At 43.5% G+C, this 15,477-nt stretch overlaps 1 protein-coding gene across 3 annotated transcripts in view; it reads left to right on the top strand.

Annotated features, from left to right (window-relative positions):
• LOC118384139 (retinoic acid receptor alpha) overlaps positions 1-15,477 on the top strand; it is a 202,873-nt gene that overhangs the window by 177,601 nt on the left and 9,795 nt on the right. For all 3 annotated transcript variants that reach the window (XM_052518621.1, XM_052518623.1, XM_052518622.1), the window contains one exon: positions 1,877-2,025. In XM_052518621.1, coding sequence (XP_052374581.1) covers positions 1,877-2,025 — 149 coding nt within the window. The remainder of the gene's footprint in view (positions 1-1,876; positions 2,026-15,477) is intronic.

Genomic DNA, 15,477 nt, shown 5'->3' on the forward strand with positions numbered 1-15,477 from the left:
TAGCTCTGTATGGGAACAAATGTAATTTAATCCCTTTCTATAAAGAAAGAATATATAAACGCAACATGTAAAGTGGTGTTCCCAAGTTTCATGAGCTGAAATAAAAGATCCCAGAATTTTTCCAAATGCTCAAAAGCTTATTTCTCTCGAATGTTTCACAAATTTGGTTACATCCCTGTTAGTGAGCATTTCTCCTTTGCCAAAATAATCCATCCACCTGCCAGGTGTGACATATCAAGAAGCGGATTAAACTGCATGACCATTTACACAGGTGCACCTTGTGCAGTTTTGTCACACAACACCACACATGTCTCAAGTTTTGAGAGAGAGTGCAATTGGCATGCTGACTGCAGGAATGTCCACCAGAGCTGTTGCCAAATAATGTAATGTTAACTTCTCTACATAAGTCATTTTAGAGAATTTAGCAGTATGTCCAACTTGCCTCACAACCGCAGATCACGCGTAACCACGCCCACCCAGGACCCCCACATCTGACTTCTTCACCTGTGGGATTGTATGAGACTAGCCACCCGGACAGCTGATGAAATTGAGGAGTATTTCAGTCTGTAATAAAGCCCCTTTGTGGGGAAAAGTCATCTGATTGGCTGGGCCTGGCTCCCAAGTGGGTGGGCCTATGCACTCCCAGGCCCACCCATGACTGCGCCCCTGCCCAGTCATGTGAAATCCATAGATTGTGGCCTAATTTATTTTAATTGACCGATTTCCTTAAATGAACTGTAACTCAGTAAAATGGTTGAAATTGTTGCATTTATATTTTTTGTTCGGTACAGAGGACATTTTAAGGCCGCAAAATGTAAAGACTGTGCCAGGGGTGTGTAGACTTTAACTAGGCACTGTATATGGTCTACTTTCTGCTGTTAAAAGGCTAGCAGCTAATACACTACTCGTTTGAATGTGGTTTGAATGCACTCTCGTGACTGAGATGTTATTCATTGCTGTGATCATTCATCATTGGCAATAGCCTCTAATAAGACACTACTGTTGGAGCTCATTTGCTCATTGTCATCATGGAAATTGTACCGTTGTGGATAGTGATTGGTCGCTATGGCTACCGCTATGAGCCACAATAATGCCTGAGTGAGCCCTGATTGGTCACGGAGGCTCCTAGGAAGACTCTTGATTGGCTGGCAAGCCATGGTTGCTAACATGGCTGTGTGTTCTCTAGAGCTCTTTTAATGGAGCAGTTTTGTGTGTTTCTCCTGCCTCTTTCTCTCTCTCCTCCTCGGTGACAAGCACAACTCCATTCATTATTGCTGGCACTACTCCCAGTGTGTGTGTGTGTGTGTGCGCGCATGCTTTCTATGAAGCAGAAAGTAGGTCGTGGGCCAACTCGACCTATTCTCCACAGCAGGTTGCCTCTCACACGGGGCGATGCTATTATAGAGGCTTTCTAGGGAGCGGCCCACCACAGACGGTAACATCATCTGCTTTATCACCATGTGCTTCTCTCTCTCTCATATTCCCATTCACTCTTTCATCCTAATTCTCTTTTGATCTATTTGAATCTCTCCCCTCTCTCCTCTCTCTTTCTCTCTCTCTCTCTTTTTCTCTTTCTCTTTCTCTCTCTTTCTCTCTCAGAGCAACATGCAGTTCCATCAAGGTGTGGTAATTATTCAAGTGAACTGTGTTGCAAGTTAGCGACCCAATGACCATCTGTGGTTCCACTGAATCTTTCATGCGGTCAACTTGTTGCAATGTGTCGTTGTCACTTGTTTCCACCACGTCTTAAACGGTGATTTAGGCTAAGTAATAGCATCGTTGTGTGTCTTTTTATGATCATCCAGGCCTATAGATAAAACTAACCTAATCTCCCGCTCCCCTTTCTCGCTCTCTCGCTCTCTCTCTCTCTCTGCAGCTATAGAGACCCAGAGCACCAGCTCGGAGGAGATAGTCCCCAGTCCCCCCTCGCCGCCCCCTCCCCCGCGAATCTACAAACCCTGCTTTGTTTGTGCGGACAAGTCCTCGGGATACCACTATGGAGTCAGCGCCTGCGAGGGCTGCAAGGTGAGACACTGGCCATGCTCTTTTTCTCTCCATCCATCTCACATTGTGTTTCTCTCTCTTTTGCTCGCTCGTTCTTACTCTTCCCTCGCCTCTATCGCCCTCTCTCTCGCTTTGTCCCCCAAGGACTTGGGAAGCCTGAACTCTCAGGCCAGTGAATGACTTTAATATCAGTCAAGTGCTGCGGAGAGAGTAAAACCAGTACCAGAGTTCTACACCGTAACTGTGTAGACTGACTACTCAGTCTACACGAAACGTATGGCCTAGAAAACACTCCGGCTCCCAAATTGAGCTCCAGCATGCTATATAAAGTATCCTCGTTAATTGAAGGTTGCCAGCATCTGAATGTATATTGGCCCTCCACTGGGACTGCGGTGAAGCACAGGTTAGTGCTAGCCTAACTAGTGCAACTACACAGCCCCCCTCCCATAGGTGTACCGTGTGTGTGTGTGTTTGATGGTTAGGTAGGGCTCACTGTCATGAAGCACACACACACATACAGTCCTCTCCTGCACCCAGGCAAACCCTTCTTCCATCTCTCCTGGAAGAAATCTTCATTAAATGGGCATGTTTTTTTCTATTTTTTTTCCCCCTGGTTGTTTTTCTTTTTTGGGTCCCAAGGAGGATGTGTGTATCTGGTCTACTTTTAGCTGGAGGCTTTTACATTTTTGGGGGGGCAGGGGGAATGGCTGTCTGCAAATGTGCAGTTGTTTGGGCTTTAACCTAGTTGTCATCCTTAATAACAGAGCTGTCAAAACAGCAAAGGAATATAGACACACACACTCATGCACTCCATAATCAACATACACATCCAGAATAATCTATTGATGTACACAGGCATTCATACTTGATGAGCATGTACACACACACACACACACACACACACACACACACACACACACACACACACACACACACACACACACACACGTAGTGTGGTAATATTGATCATATAAGTGTATATATAGAGTTGGGTCTGAAATTATTGACACCTTTTGATAAAGATGAGCAATAATGACTTGATAAAAGAAATTATTAAAATGCTGAGCTATATTCTACGTTTATTTATTTAAAAAATATATATTTCACCTTTATTTAACCAGGTAAGCCCATTTAGAACAAGTTCTGATCTACAACTGCGACCTGGCCAAGATAAAGCCAAGCAGTGCGACAAAAACAACAGAGTTACACATGGGGTAAACAAACCTACAGTCAATAACACAATAGAAAAAATCTATATACAATGTGTGCAAATGTAGTAAGATTAGGGAGGTAAGGCAGTAAATAGGCCATATTGGCGAAATAATTACAATTTAGCATTAACACTGGCGCGATCGAAATGCAGATGATAATGTGCAAGTGGAGATACTGGGGTGCAAAAGAGCAACAAAAAAAATAACAATGTGGGGATGAGGTAGTTTGGTGGTCTGTTTACAGATGGTCTGTGTACAGGTACAGTGATCGGTAAGCTGCTCTGACAGCTGATGCTTAAAGTTAGTGAGGGAGATATAAGTTTCCAGCTTCAGTGATTTTTGCAATTTGTTCCAGTCATTGTCAGCAGAGAACTGGAAGGAAAGGTGGCCAATCGAGTTGGCTTTGGGGATGACCAGTGAAATATACCTTCTGGAGCGCATGCTACGGGTGGGTGTTGCTATGGTGACCGGTGAGCTGAGATAATGCGGGGCTTTACCTAGCAAAGACCTATAGATGACCTAGAGCCAGTGGGTTTTGTGACGAATATGTAGTGAGGGCCAGCCAACGAGAGCATACAGGTCGCAGTGGTGGGTAGTATATGGGGCTTTGGTGACAAAACGGATGTCACTGTGATAGACTACATCCAATTTGCTGAGTAGAGTGTTGGAGGCTATTTTGTAAATGACATCATCGAAGTCAAGGATCGGTAGGATAGTTTTACGAGGGTATGTTAAGCAGCATGAGTGAAGGAGGCTTTGTTGCAAAATAGGAAGCCGATTCTAGATTTAATTTTGGATTGGAGATGCTTAATGTCTGTCTGGAAGGAGAGTTTACAGTCAAACCAGACACCTAGGTATTTATAGTTGTCCACATATTCTAAGTCAGAACCGTCCAGAGTAGTGATGCTAGTTGGGCGGGCGGGTGCGGGCAGTGATCAGTTGAAGAGCATGAATTTTTAGTTTTACTAGCATCTAAGAGCAGTTGGAAGCCACGGAAGGAGTGTTGTATGGCATTGAAGCTTGTCTGGAGGTTTGTTAGCACAGTGTCCAAAGTAGGGCCAGAAGTATACAGACTGGTGTTGTCTGCGTAGAGGTTGCAAAGAATTACCAGCAGCAAGATCGACATCATTGATACATACAGAGAAAAGAGTCGGCCCGACAATTTATCCCTGTGGCACCCCCATAGAGCCTGCCAGAGTTCCGGACAACAGGCTCTCCGATTTGACACACTGAACTCTATCTGAGAAGTAGTTGGTGAACCAGGCTTGGTAGTATGTGAATTATATTATTTTATATGAACACAACAGATTTTGTTTAACAAGTAATAATTTTTCTTCTCAAAAAGGTAGGGGTCCATATTATTGACACTCATAAAGATTCTTATAAATAAAGTAATCAAAAGTTGGGTATTTGGTCTAGAGGTCGACCGATTTAATTGGCAAAAATAAAATACACATTTTGGAAACGATTTTTGTATATTTTTTTTACACCTTTATTTAACTAGGCAAGTCAGTTAAGAACATATTCTTATTTTCAATGATGGCCTAGGAATGGTGTGTTAACTTCTTGGTGACAGGGGGAAGTATTTTCACGTCCGGATTAAATGCATGCCCAGATTCAACTGCCTGCTACTCATCCCCGGAAGATAAGATATGCATGGTAGATAGTAGATTTGGATAGAAAACACTCCGTTTCTAAAACGGGTTGAATCATGTCTGCGAGTATAACAGAACTTATTTAGCAGGCGAACCCCCGAGGACAAACCATTCAGATATTTTGTTGTTGTTGAGGTCACTCTCTTTTCAATGGCCTTTCATTGGGAATCCAGATTTCTAAGGGACCTTCTTGCAGTTCCTATCGCTTCCACTGTATGTCAACAGACTTTAGAAATTGGTTGAGGTTATTCCTTTGTGTTATGAAGAAGTATGGCCATCTTGAACAAGGGTCACTTGAAGTGTACTGTTAGTTTGTTTTCAGTTTGTTTTCTTCCGGTATTGAACACAGATCATCCAGTCTTCAATTTTATCCATTATTTACTTTAGGTATTTTTAAAGTTGTATTAAAAAAAGTAGTTTGAAATGTTTTGGCAAAGTTTACAGGTAACTTTTGAGATATTTTGTAGTCACGTTGCCCAAGTTGGAACTGGTGTTTTTGTGGATCAAACGCTCAAAATAAATGGACATTTTGGACATATATCGACGGAATTAATCGAACAAAAGGACCATTTGTGATGTTTATGGGACATATTGGAGTACTAACAAAAGAAGCTCGTCAAAGGTAAGGCATGAATTATATTTGTATTTATGCGTTTTGTGTCGAGCCTGCAGGGTTGAAATATGGTTTCTCTCTTTGTTTACGGAGGTGCTACCCTTAGATAATAGCATTGTTTGCTTTCGCCACAAAGCCTTTTTGAAATCTGACATGTTGACTGGATTCACAAAAAGTGTAGCTTTAATTTGCTATCTTGCATGCGTGCTTTAATGAAAGTTATAGTAGTTATAGTAATTTATTTGAATTGGGCGCTTTGCATTTTCCCTGGCTTTTATCCCAGAGAGGTGCCTTGTTCAGGGGCAGAACGACAGATTTTTTGGGGGATTCAGTCTTGCAACCTTATAGTTAATACGGTTAACTAGTCCAACGCTCTAACCACTTGCCTCTCATTGCACTCCACGAGGAAGCCACGGTAAGTTGCTAGCTAGCATTAAACTTATCTTGTAAAAAAAACTATCAAACAATCATAATCACTAGTTAGCTACACATGGTTGATGATATTACTAGTTGTCCTGCGTTGCATATAATCGATGCGGTGCGCATTCACGAAAAAGGTACCTAACCATAAACATCAATGGCTTTCTTAAAATCAATACACAAGTATATATTTTTAAACTTGTATATTTAGTTAATATTGTCTGCTAACATGAATTTCCTTGTCACTTCTCTTGCAACAGAGTCAGGGTATATTCAGCAGTTTGAGCCGCCTGGCTCATTGCGAACTGTGTGAAGACTATTTCTTCCTAACAAAAGACAGCCAACTTCGCCAAACGGGGGATGATTTAACAAAAGCGCATTTGTGAAAAAAGCACAATCATTGCACGACTGTACCTAACCATAAACATCAATCAATGCCTTTCTTAAAATCAATACATAGAAGTATATATTTTTAAACCTGCATATTTAGCTAAAAGAAATCCAGGTTAGCAGGCAATATTAACCAGTTGAAATTGTGTCAATTTCTCTTGCATTCATTGCATGCAGAGTCAGGGTATATGCAACAGTTTGGGCCGCCTGGCTTGTTGCGAACTAATTTGCCAGAATTTTACGTAATTATGACATAACATTGAAGGTTGTGCAAATGTAACAGCAGTATTTAGGGATGCCACCCATTAGATAAAATACGGAATGGTTCCGTATTTCACTGAAACAATAAATGTTTCGTTTTCGAGATGATTGTTTCCGGATTCGACCATATTAATGACCCACGGCTCGTATTTCTGTGTGTTGTTATGTTATAATTAAGTCTGATTTGATAGAGCAGTCTGACTGAGCGATGGTAGGCACCAGCAGGCTCGTAAGCATTCATTCAAACAGCACTTTCCTGCATTTTGCCAGCAGCTCTGCTGTTTATGACTTCAAGCCTATCAACTCCCGAGATTATGCTGGTGTAACCGATGTAAAATGGCTAGCTAGTTAGCGAGGTGCCCTCTAATAGCTTTCAAATGTCACTCGCTCTGAGACTTGGAGTAGTTGTTCCCCTTGCTCTGCATGGGCAATGCTGCTTCGAGGGTGGCTGTTGTCGATGTGTTCCTCGTTCGAGCCCAGGTAGGAGCGAGGAGAGAGTTGGAAGCTATACTGTTACACTGGCAATACTAAAGTGCCTATAATAACATCCAATAGTTATATGTATATGAAATACAAATGGTATAGAGAGAAATAGTCCTATAATTCCTATAATAACTACAACCTAAAACTTCTTACCTGGGAATATTGAAGACTCATGTTGAGGCACAGCTTTCCTATGTTCTCATGTTCTGAGCAAGGAACTTAAACGTTAGCTTTCTTACATGGCACATATTGCACTTTTACTTTCTTCTCCAACACCTTTGTTTTAGCGTTATTTACACCAAATTGAACATGTTTCATTATTTATTTGAGGCTAAATTGATTTTATTGATGTATTATATTAAGTTAAAATAAGTGTTTATTCAGTATTGCTGTAATTGTCATTATTGCACATACATTTAAAAAAAATTGTCTGATTAATCGGTATCGGCGTTGAAAAATCATAATCGGTCAACCTCTGATTCCCATATTCCTAACATGCAACGACTACATCAATGTTGTGACTCTACAAACTTGTTGGATGCATTTGCAGTTCATTTAAGTTGTGTTTCATATTATTTTGTGCCCAAAAATTAATGGTAAATACTGCTTTGTGTCATTCTGGAGTCACTTATACTATAAATAAGAATAGATCGTTTCTAAACACTTCTACATGAATGTGGATGCTACCGTGATTACGGAAAATGAATCGTGAATAATGATGAGTGCGAAAGTTACAGACGGTCAAAGATCATACCCCCAGGACATGCCATTAACAGGGGAGGTTAGCATGTATAAAGGCCACTCCAAAATGACACTTTTTTTTACCATTCATTTCTTTTGGACACAAAATAATGTGAAACGCAGCCAAAACAAACTGCAAATGCATCCAACATGCATGAACAAAACAGACTCTCTAGGCCACAGGCCTATGGGCTAACCTAAAAGAGAAGCGTTTTCAGAAAACCTTTTCCCATGGGCAGGATTAGAGACCTTCATTCCATTTATACCAGAGACCGGACCGCATTCCTGAGACGGCACAAAGGAAATCCTTACATACGGTGTCATCACTCTGAACAACCACATATAACCACAGAGATCATACATCCATATAGATGGCATCAGAGTTCACTCTGAACAACCACATATAACCACAGAGATCATACATCCATATAGATGGCATCAGAGTTCACTCTGAACAACCACATATAACCACAGAGATCATACATCCATATAGATGGCATCAAGAGTTCACTCTGAACAACCCACAGAGATCATACATCCATATAGATGGCATCAGAGTTCACTCTGAACAACCACATATAACCACAGAGATCATACATCCATATAGATGGCATCAGAGTTCACTCTGAACAACCACATATAACCACAGAGATCATACATCCATATAGATGGCATCAGAGTTCACTCTGAACAACCACATATAACCACAGAGATCATACATCCATATAGATGGCATCAGAGTTCACTCTGAACAACCACATATAACCACAGAGATCATACATCCATATAGATGGCATCAGAGTTCACTCTGAACAACCACATATAACCACAGAGATCATACATCCATATAGATGGCATCAGAGTTCACTCTGAACAACCACATATAACCACAGAGATCATACATCCATATAGATGGCATCAGAGTTCACTCTGAACAACCACATATAACCACAGAGATCATACATCCATATAGATGGCATCAGAGTTCACTTCAGGGAAGAAGTTTTCTGTACAGACATCAAACATGGCTTCAGTGGTATTATGCTCTCACACATACCAATAGTCAGTCCGCTAGATACTGTGTGAGAGAGACTGAGATTTTGGCCACTCATCAGGGCGAAGGGCTGACTGGCCCTTGAGTATTTTCCTTTTGTTGCTGGGCCATTTGCCATAGATTAGGGCCGAGGATTTAGCCGTGTTACATACACACGGCATAATGTGACCCCTGTGCATATACACAAGTAATCTGTTTCACACACACACACACACACACACACATACACACACACACACCCTTCCAGGCTGTTACCAGGGGCTAGGATTAGTTGTGCAGCTAAATAGGCTTACAGGATGGGGAAGGCAGGACACTGTGTGGAGTGAAGTGGTGCATGGGTAATGACCCCCCACGGTAGAAGGTCACCGTACCGTGAGTAGATCCCCCTGTCCCAGGTCGCGCCAGGTCAATCTCAGGCTCCCAGAGGTCGGCTGGCGGCCAGGAAGTGATCAAGGATCCCATATCAGATATAGGTCCACAGAGTCCTGTCAGGAGGTTCTCGCTCTCTTGCCTCTGTCTCAGCCTCCTCTCTTTTTTTCTCTCTGTTTCCATCTCTCTGATGATCTCTCTATTTTCATCTTTCTTTTGCTGTGTATCTACCTGCACACTTCTCCCATGTTTCTCCTCATTCTGTTGCTCTATCACTCGCTCTCTCTCTCTCTTGCTCTCTATTCCTATCTCTCTCTCTTCGGGTCATCCACTCCTTATTTATAGACCCTTAACCCATGGGTTCCACAGGGCATTCATTCTGCCTGGCTGAAACCTGTATGTGTGTTTTTCAGGTGTGTAATGGGCAGTGTAGTTTGTGTGCCCGACATCTGTATGTGCACTTTTTTAACCTAGACCTTCCACCTTCTCCTCCGTTTGTAAATTTGTAAATTCAGAGCGTTGTCGGACTGTCCGGTCGTAAAATCAGAGTGTTTTGCTCTTGGAGTAGGGTCGATCCTAGCGTTCTGACTTCACACCGGCAGTCAAGCACCCAAGCTAACTGGCTAAAGTTAGCTAGCTTGCTCGTTACATCCAGACATAAATGAGAGAACACCTCAGTCTGACCATTTTACTCTCCCGAGCAGAGCTGGTTAGGGTGTTTTACATGTTATCCAGAGTGTTGGTGACTGTAACTGTGCTGATGGCAACAATTTAAATGACACTTTTTTTTGGGCTGATGTTTACTGACACCGGCCATATTCAACAGGTGTTGAGTGTTCGGAAATTCCTAAGTTATTCTGCGCTCTGGCACACTCAGACGAGAGCGCTCTGAAATCGGAGTAGATAGCCAGAATTAACAATGTCCGTTAAGAACGCACAACGACTGTACCACTTAGCTAAGAATGCTGTGAATAATCAAGTCAATAAACGTTGGGTAGTTAGATCGCATATAGTTAATATACTAGCTCGTTCGATGTATTAGTAGCCAGCTGACGTTAGGTAACTAGCTAACATACCAGTACGTACTGCTATAATGCAGGAGAGCGTAACTAGCAAATTGGCAGTCAACATAAAGTGAAGCATAACTTATTTGAAAAGGCATTGCTTTATTACATTGCTCAACATTTTCATAATTAGTTAAATCAATGAATTTGTATCCGCTCTCGTCGGACTTCGGCAGCATATTTCCCGCCATTTCTTCCAATCTGAAAACGTTGTGAAGCCACGCCCGTTTTCTGAAGAGTTGCATTATGGGCCCTACAAGCACAGAAATGGTGTCCACTGCTTGTTTACTTTGTATTTTGACGAATGTAGTACGACATCCGGGAAATTTTGGCATAATAACTATATCCATACTATGACCAAGAAGCATTCTACATACTCAATTAGTGCGGTTAGTACGAGTATCCGAACACTGCTCTAGTCCTCTTTACTAACATCAGCACTTCTCTCCTGTAAAGCGCTACCCCCCCTTTTCTATTGCTGTAGTTCCAGTATTGTCAGCCCGAGCTCCTGTAGTTTAGCCACAGTGTATTGTTTTAGTTCCAGAGCTGTAAGGTCTAGCTCCTGTAGTTGTTTAGCTATGGTTGTAGTTCCAGTGCGCTAGGCCGGCCTTCCACCACGGCACCAGCCCTCTGCTGCCAGAACATTCTTCACGCCTTGTAATTACTGAGTTTCAGTCTAGGGGATTTCAGGCCACTAACAGCTGTAGCTGTCAAAATGGCAAGCGAGAGGAAACGGACTGTTTTGGACAAACTATTTAGTAGGTGCATGTGCATTTGTGTGCGCGTAGTACACCTCTCAACAGAGGAAGGAAAATCTGACTACGAACGGTACAGCTACGCTAACGAATACCTCTAAAGCTCAAAAAAGATTTTGAGCACCTGGGAAGAGCCTTCCGACTTATAAGCTGGTCTTTCAACCGGCTGAAACGATCCTCTCTTCGCAGGATGATGCGTTGTGCATTTCTCGGGCTCGTTTCAGCTGTCTCCTGTATTCTGTTCACTCTCCGTTGCTGCCCGCAAACAGAAAGTAAAAAGGATGGCACAAAACAGCCATGCTAATGCCTCCAGTACGCATCACAGCAATAGTCACTGTCGAATGGCGTCATCGGTCGTGCTCCTAAAATCGTCACTAGACATTTGTTTCCTCCGCCAATGAAACCCAGTCCCGTTTCCAGTTCCACTGCAAATGGAAAACAACCTAAGAACGAACAAGGCTAGTTGGTTCTGCCACGGCCCGTCGCTGTCTGGTTCCTCTAAGGGAATTGAGCCATCAGAGACCTTCTTGCCTGAGGTATCCTTCCTATCTGACCCCAAAACCAGGACCTCTCTAGGAAGAGTGAGCACAGGTGCGTCAATAAGGCATCAACCACCAAGCTGAATGCCACGTGGAAGTTAGAGCCCTCATCCCAGCCCATAGCAGAATCAGAGAGAAAGAGTTCCTACCTGTGGCTGCATCCCAAGTCACACCCTATTTGAGGTGCCTTTTGGCATGTACACTTCGACGCCATAATAAAACCACAGCCCTGGACTGCATGAAGAGTGGTAGGGGAGTTACACGGCCATGGTGTTTACAGTGGTGTGAAATCACCTAGCTCACCTCTTCCCGCCATGATTATTTCATGCCGGCTGTGATATTGTAATGCATATTTTAAGGGACTGAGAGGTTATCTCTCACACACTCTCTTTCTAGGGAGGGTAGGCTAGTCTTTCTAGATCAGTTCCTAGATCTCTGTATCTCGAGGAGTAGGGTCTCTCTCTACTTGTGTTGGATGCTGATTGGCCTGTGTTGGATGCTGATTGGCCTGTGTTGGATGCTGATTGGCCTGTGTAGGGCAGCATAATCCACTGAAGCATCAAACACACACCACTAGAACAACAATGGACTTCACTATTTTAGTTAGTGCTTACTGCTTGTTTTCCATGGATTCCAAGTTGACCTAATACTAATGCCTGATGTTATGAAGAATTTGCTGTTTGAATCAGTGGGAGTCTATAAATTTGATAGCACAGAGACTTACCCAGTAAAAGGGCTTAATATTTTTCATGGTTGTGCCACTGCCATGCCAAGCAGTGCCACTGCCAAACTGGGCACAGGGATCTCCTCTGGCATGTGGAGAGGGCATCACCCACCACATGTGGCAGTTCCCCTGTCGTAACATGACGGTCTACCTTCTGCCTGGGAGGGTAGGCTTACATACAGTATGTTCACTATGCGACCGCAGCTTAGCGGGGCTAGATTCACGCCCCATCATGTCCACACGGACTCCCTCACCGGCTGCATTCAGTTACATTTCTCTACCTTTACAAACCCCATAAGTTGAGGAAAACAGGGCCGTTTGGCACAAAATGGACGGCGTCGGATGTGCTATGTTTGCTAATGTATGGTAGGTTTCACGTCATCCATGTTGGCTCCGCTGATCCTGATTAGGGGCGACAGACTTGGGGGAGGCTTAACGGGTCACCTGACCTTCACACAGGGCTCAAAGCAGAGGAGTGGTTGGCCTGGCCTGTGCACTCTGCCACAACACACACACACACCAGCTCTGGTCTGCTGGCATTAGGGTCTGTCGCCACTTAATCTCCCCCACAATAGTGTGTGTGCGATGGAGCGGATTAGTGATATTCCTGGGAAAAGTGTAACACCAGAGGGACACACTAATTGTCGCCACAAGCATTTACTCGTCGTTGCTGCAGGGCATCGTTCTTCTTCTCCTCCAGTCATTATTCTGTTGCATCTGGCCGTACATCTGTTCATGTTTGCTCTCTGTCTCTTTTATCGTTTATTCATCCCCTTTCTATCTGTTTGCCCTCTGTTTACGCTCGGTATGTTGGGTTTGTTTGCTTGCCTGTCTACTCATCTTCTCTCCTATCTGACCGTCCCTTTTTTAGCTGTGCTTTTGTTCTTTACCTGTTTTTTTCTTTTGTGTGTTTTTTTTTCTCCTCCAAACATTCATCTTGTCTTCCTGTCAAATCCGTTGTTCTGTTTCACATATCGGCGCATGCACAGAGTGTAGAACACATTAGCATTAGGAGCACCTGCTCTTTCCATAACACAGACTGACCAGGTGAGTCCAGGTGAAAACTATGATCCCTTATTGGTGTCCCTTGTTAAATCCACTTCAATCAGTTTAGATGAAGGGGAGGAGACGGGTTCAAGAATGATTTTTAAGCCTTGAGACAATTGAGACATGGATTGTGTGTGTGTGCCATTCAGACAAAGACAAAAGATTGAAGGTGCCTTTGACCAGGGTATGGTAGTAGATGCCAGGCGCACTGGTTTGAGTGTGTCAAGAACTGCAACACTGCAGGGTTTTTCCACGCTCAACAGTTTCCCGTGTGTATCAAGAACGGCCCACCACCCAAAGGACATCCAGCCAACTGTGAGAAGCATTGGAGTCAACATGGGCCAGCATCCATGTGGAACGCTTTCCACACCTTGTAGAGTCCAGGTCCCAACGAATTGAGGCTGTTCTGAGGGCAAAACGGAGTGTAACTCAATATTAGGAAGGTGTTCCTCATGTTTGGTTTCATACTTAGTGCGTCTCTGTCCTCTACCGCTCTCTGTAGGCCATCACTTACTCATCCCGTCACGATGACTGGTTCATAGGTCAGCAACAAAGGCTCTCCACCTCTGTTAGTCTTCTCCAGTATGAATGGATCTGTATGAGTTACTCCAGCACACAAGCACTATTACACCTGCACTGTTCATGGGCAATGTGGCCGCCTTTCGTTCCAGTACTCTGCTGCTGTGACTGGAACAATTGCAAAATCGCTGAAGTTGGAGACTTTTATCTCCCTCACCAACTTCAAACATCAGCTATCCGAGCAGCTAACCGATCTGCAGCTGTACATAGTCTATAGGTAAATAGCTCACCCTTATTCACCTGCCTCATTCCCATACTGTTTTTATACTGTTTTTATTTATTTACTTTTCTGCTCTTTTGCACACCAATATCACCAATATCTCTACCTGTACATGCCCATCTGATCATTTATCACTCCAGTGTTAATCTGCAAAATGGCCTACCTCCTCATGCCTTTTGCACACATTGTATATAGATTGCCCATTTTTTCTACTGTGTTATTGACTAGTTATTGTTTATTCCATGTGTAACTCTGTGTTGTCTGTTCACACTGCTATGCTTTATCTTGGCCAGGTTTGCAAATGAGAACTTGTTCTCAACTAGCCTACCTGGTTAAATAAAGGTGAAATAAAAAAAAATAAAAAAATGTTCTGATCAGTGACCTTGATCTAGATATTCACACGATGACAGTGAAACGTGCACATTGTATTTAACAAACATGCGTTGTATTTGCAAGGCATCTGCCACACACACACACACACACACACACACACACACACACACACACACACACACACACACACACACACACACCACACTTCATCACAATAGACAGAAAGCTTCCCACACTACTTGCCTGTCTCTTGCGGTCATCGTCCCTACGGACGAGGAGGGCACTATCTGGGGAGGAATGGGAGTTAGTATGATGCCCCCAAATGCCACCAGGCCCAGCCTGCCCATAAGCCCCTTAAGGGATTAACCAATGGGAGCTCATTGGTGCTTAAGACTAGTGAGTTAATGCCCACCCGTTGTGGCACAACTAACCTAGCCCCTGGCCAAGCTAGGCTCACACAGCCGCATAGATGAACTGACACACTGACACTCACATACACACACACACACACACACACACACACACACACACACACACACACACACACAGATAATAGTCCCCATGTGGCCCCGTTGGTAGAGCATGGAGGTTGCAAAGCCAGGGTTGTGGGTTCGATTCCCAGAGGGAACCAGTACAACAGAAAGAAGGCAAGAAAATGTATGTACAGTCGCTCTGAATAAAACCCATCTGTTAAATGACTCAAATGTCGACTGTTAATGCCTAATAAACGTAGTCGTTCCCACACACTGTTTTCCCCATCAAATTGCTCTATTGGCATCAAACGTGTCCACACGCTGCCAAAGCCAGCACATTTCCCTCAGCTTAGTGGGTTGTAAAAGTCGTGTCTTTAAAATATGTTAACTGCCTCGTTTAAAATGCCCAAATAGCATAGTGTGATCGGGCATGATTCAGAGTAGAGCGTAGCACGTGTGGTGTTGGTGGTGTCACTGTGGAGAAACACGTGGCTGGACTCTGCTCTCTCTGACAGACACACACACAGAAAGGGATGTTGAGC

Source organism: Oncorhynchus keta, chromosome 5, assembly GCF_023373465.1.
Source record: "Oncorhynchus keta strain PuntledgeMale-10-30-2019 chromosome 5, Oket_V2, whole genome shotgun sequence".
Taxonomy (NCBI): Eukaryota; Metazoa; Chordata; class Actinopteri; order Salmoniformes; family Salmonidae; genus Oncorhynchus; species Oncorhynchus keta.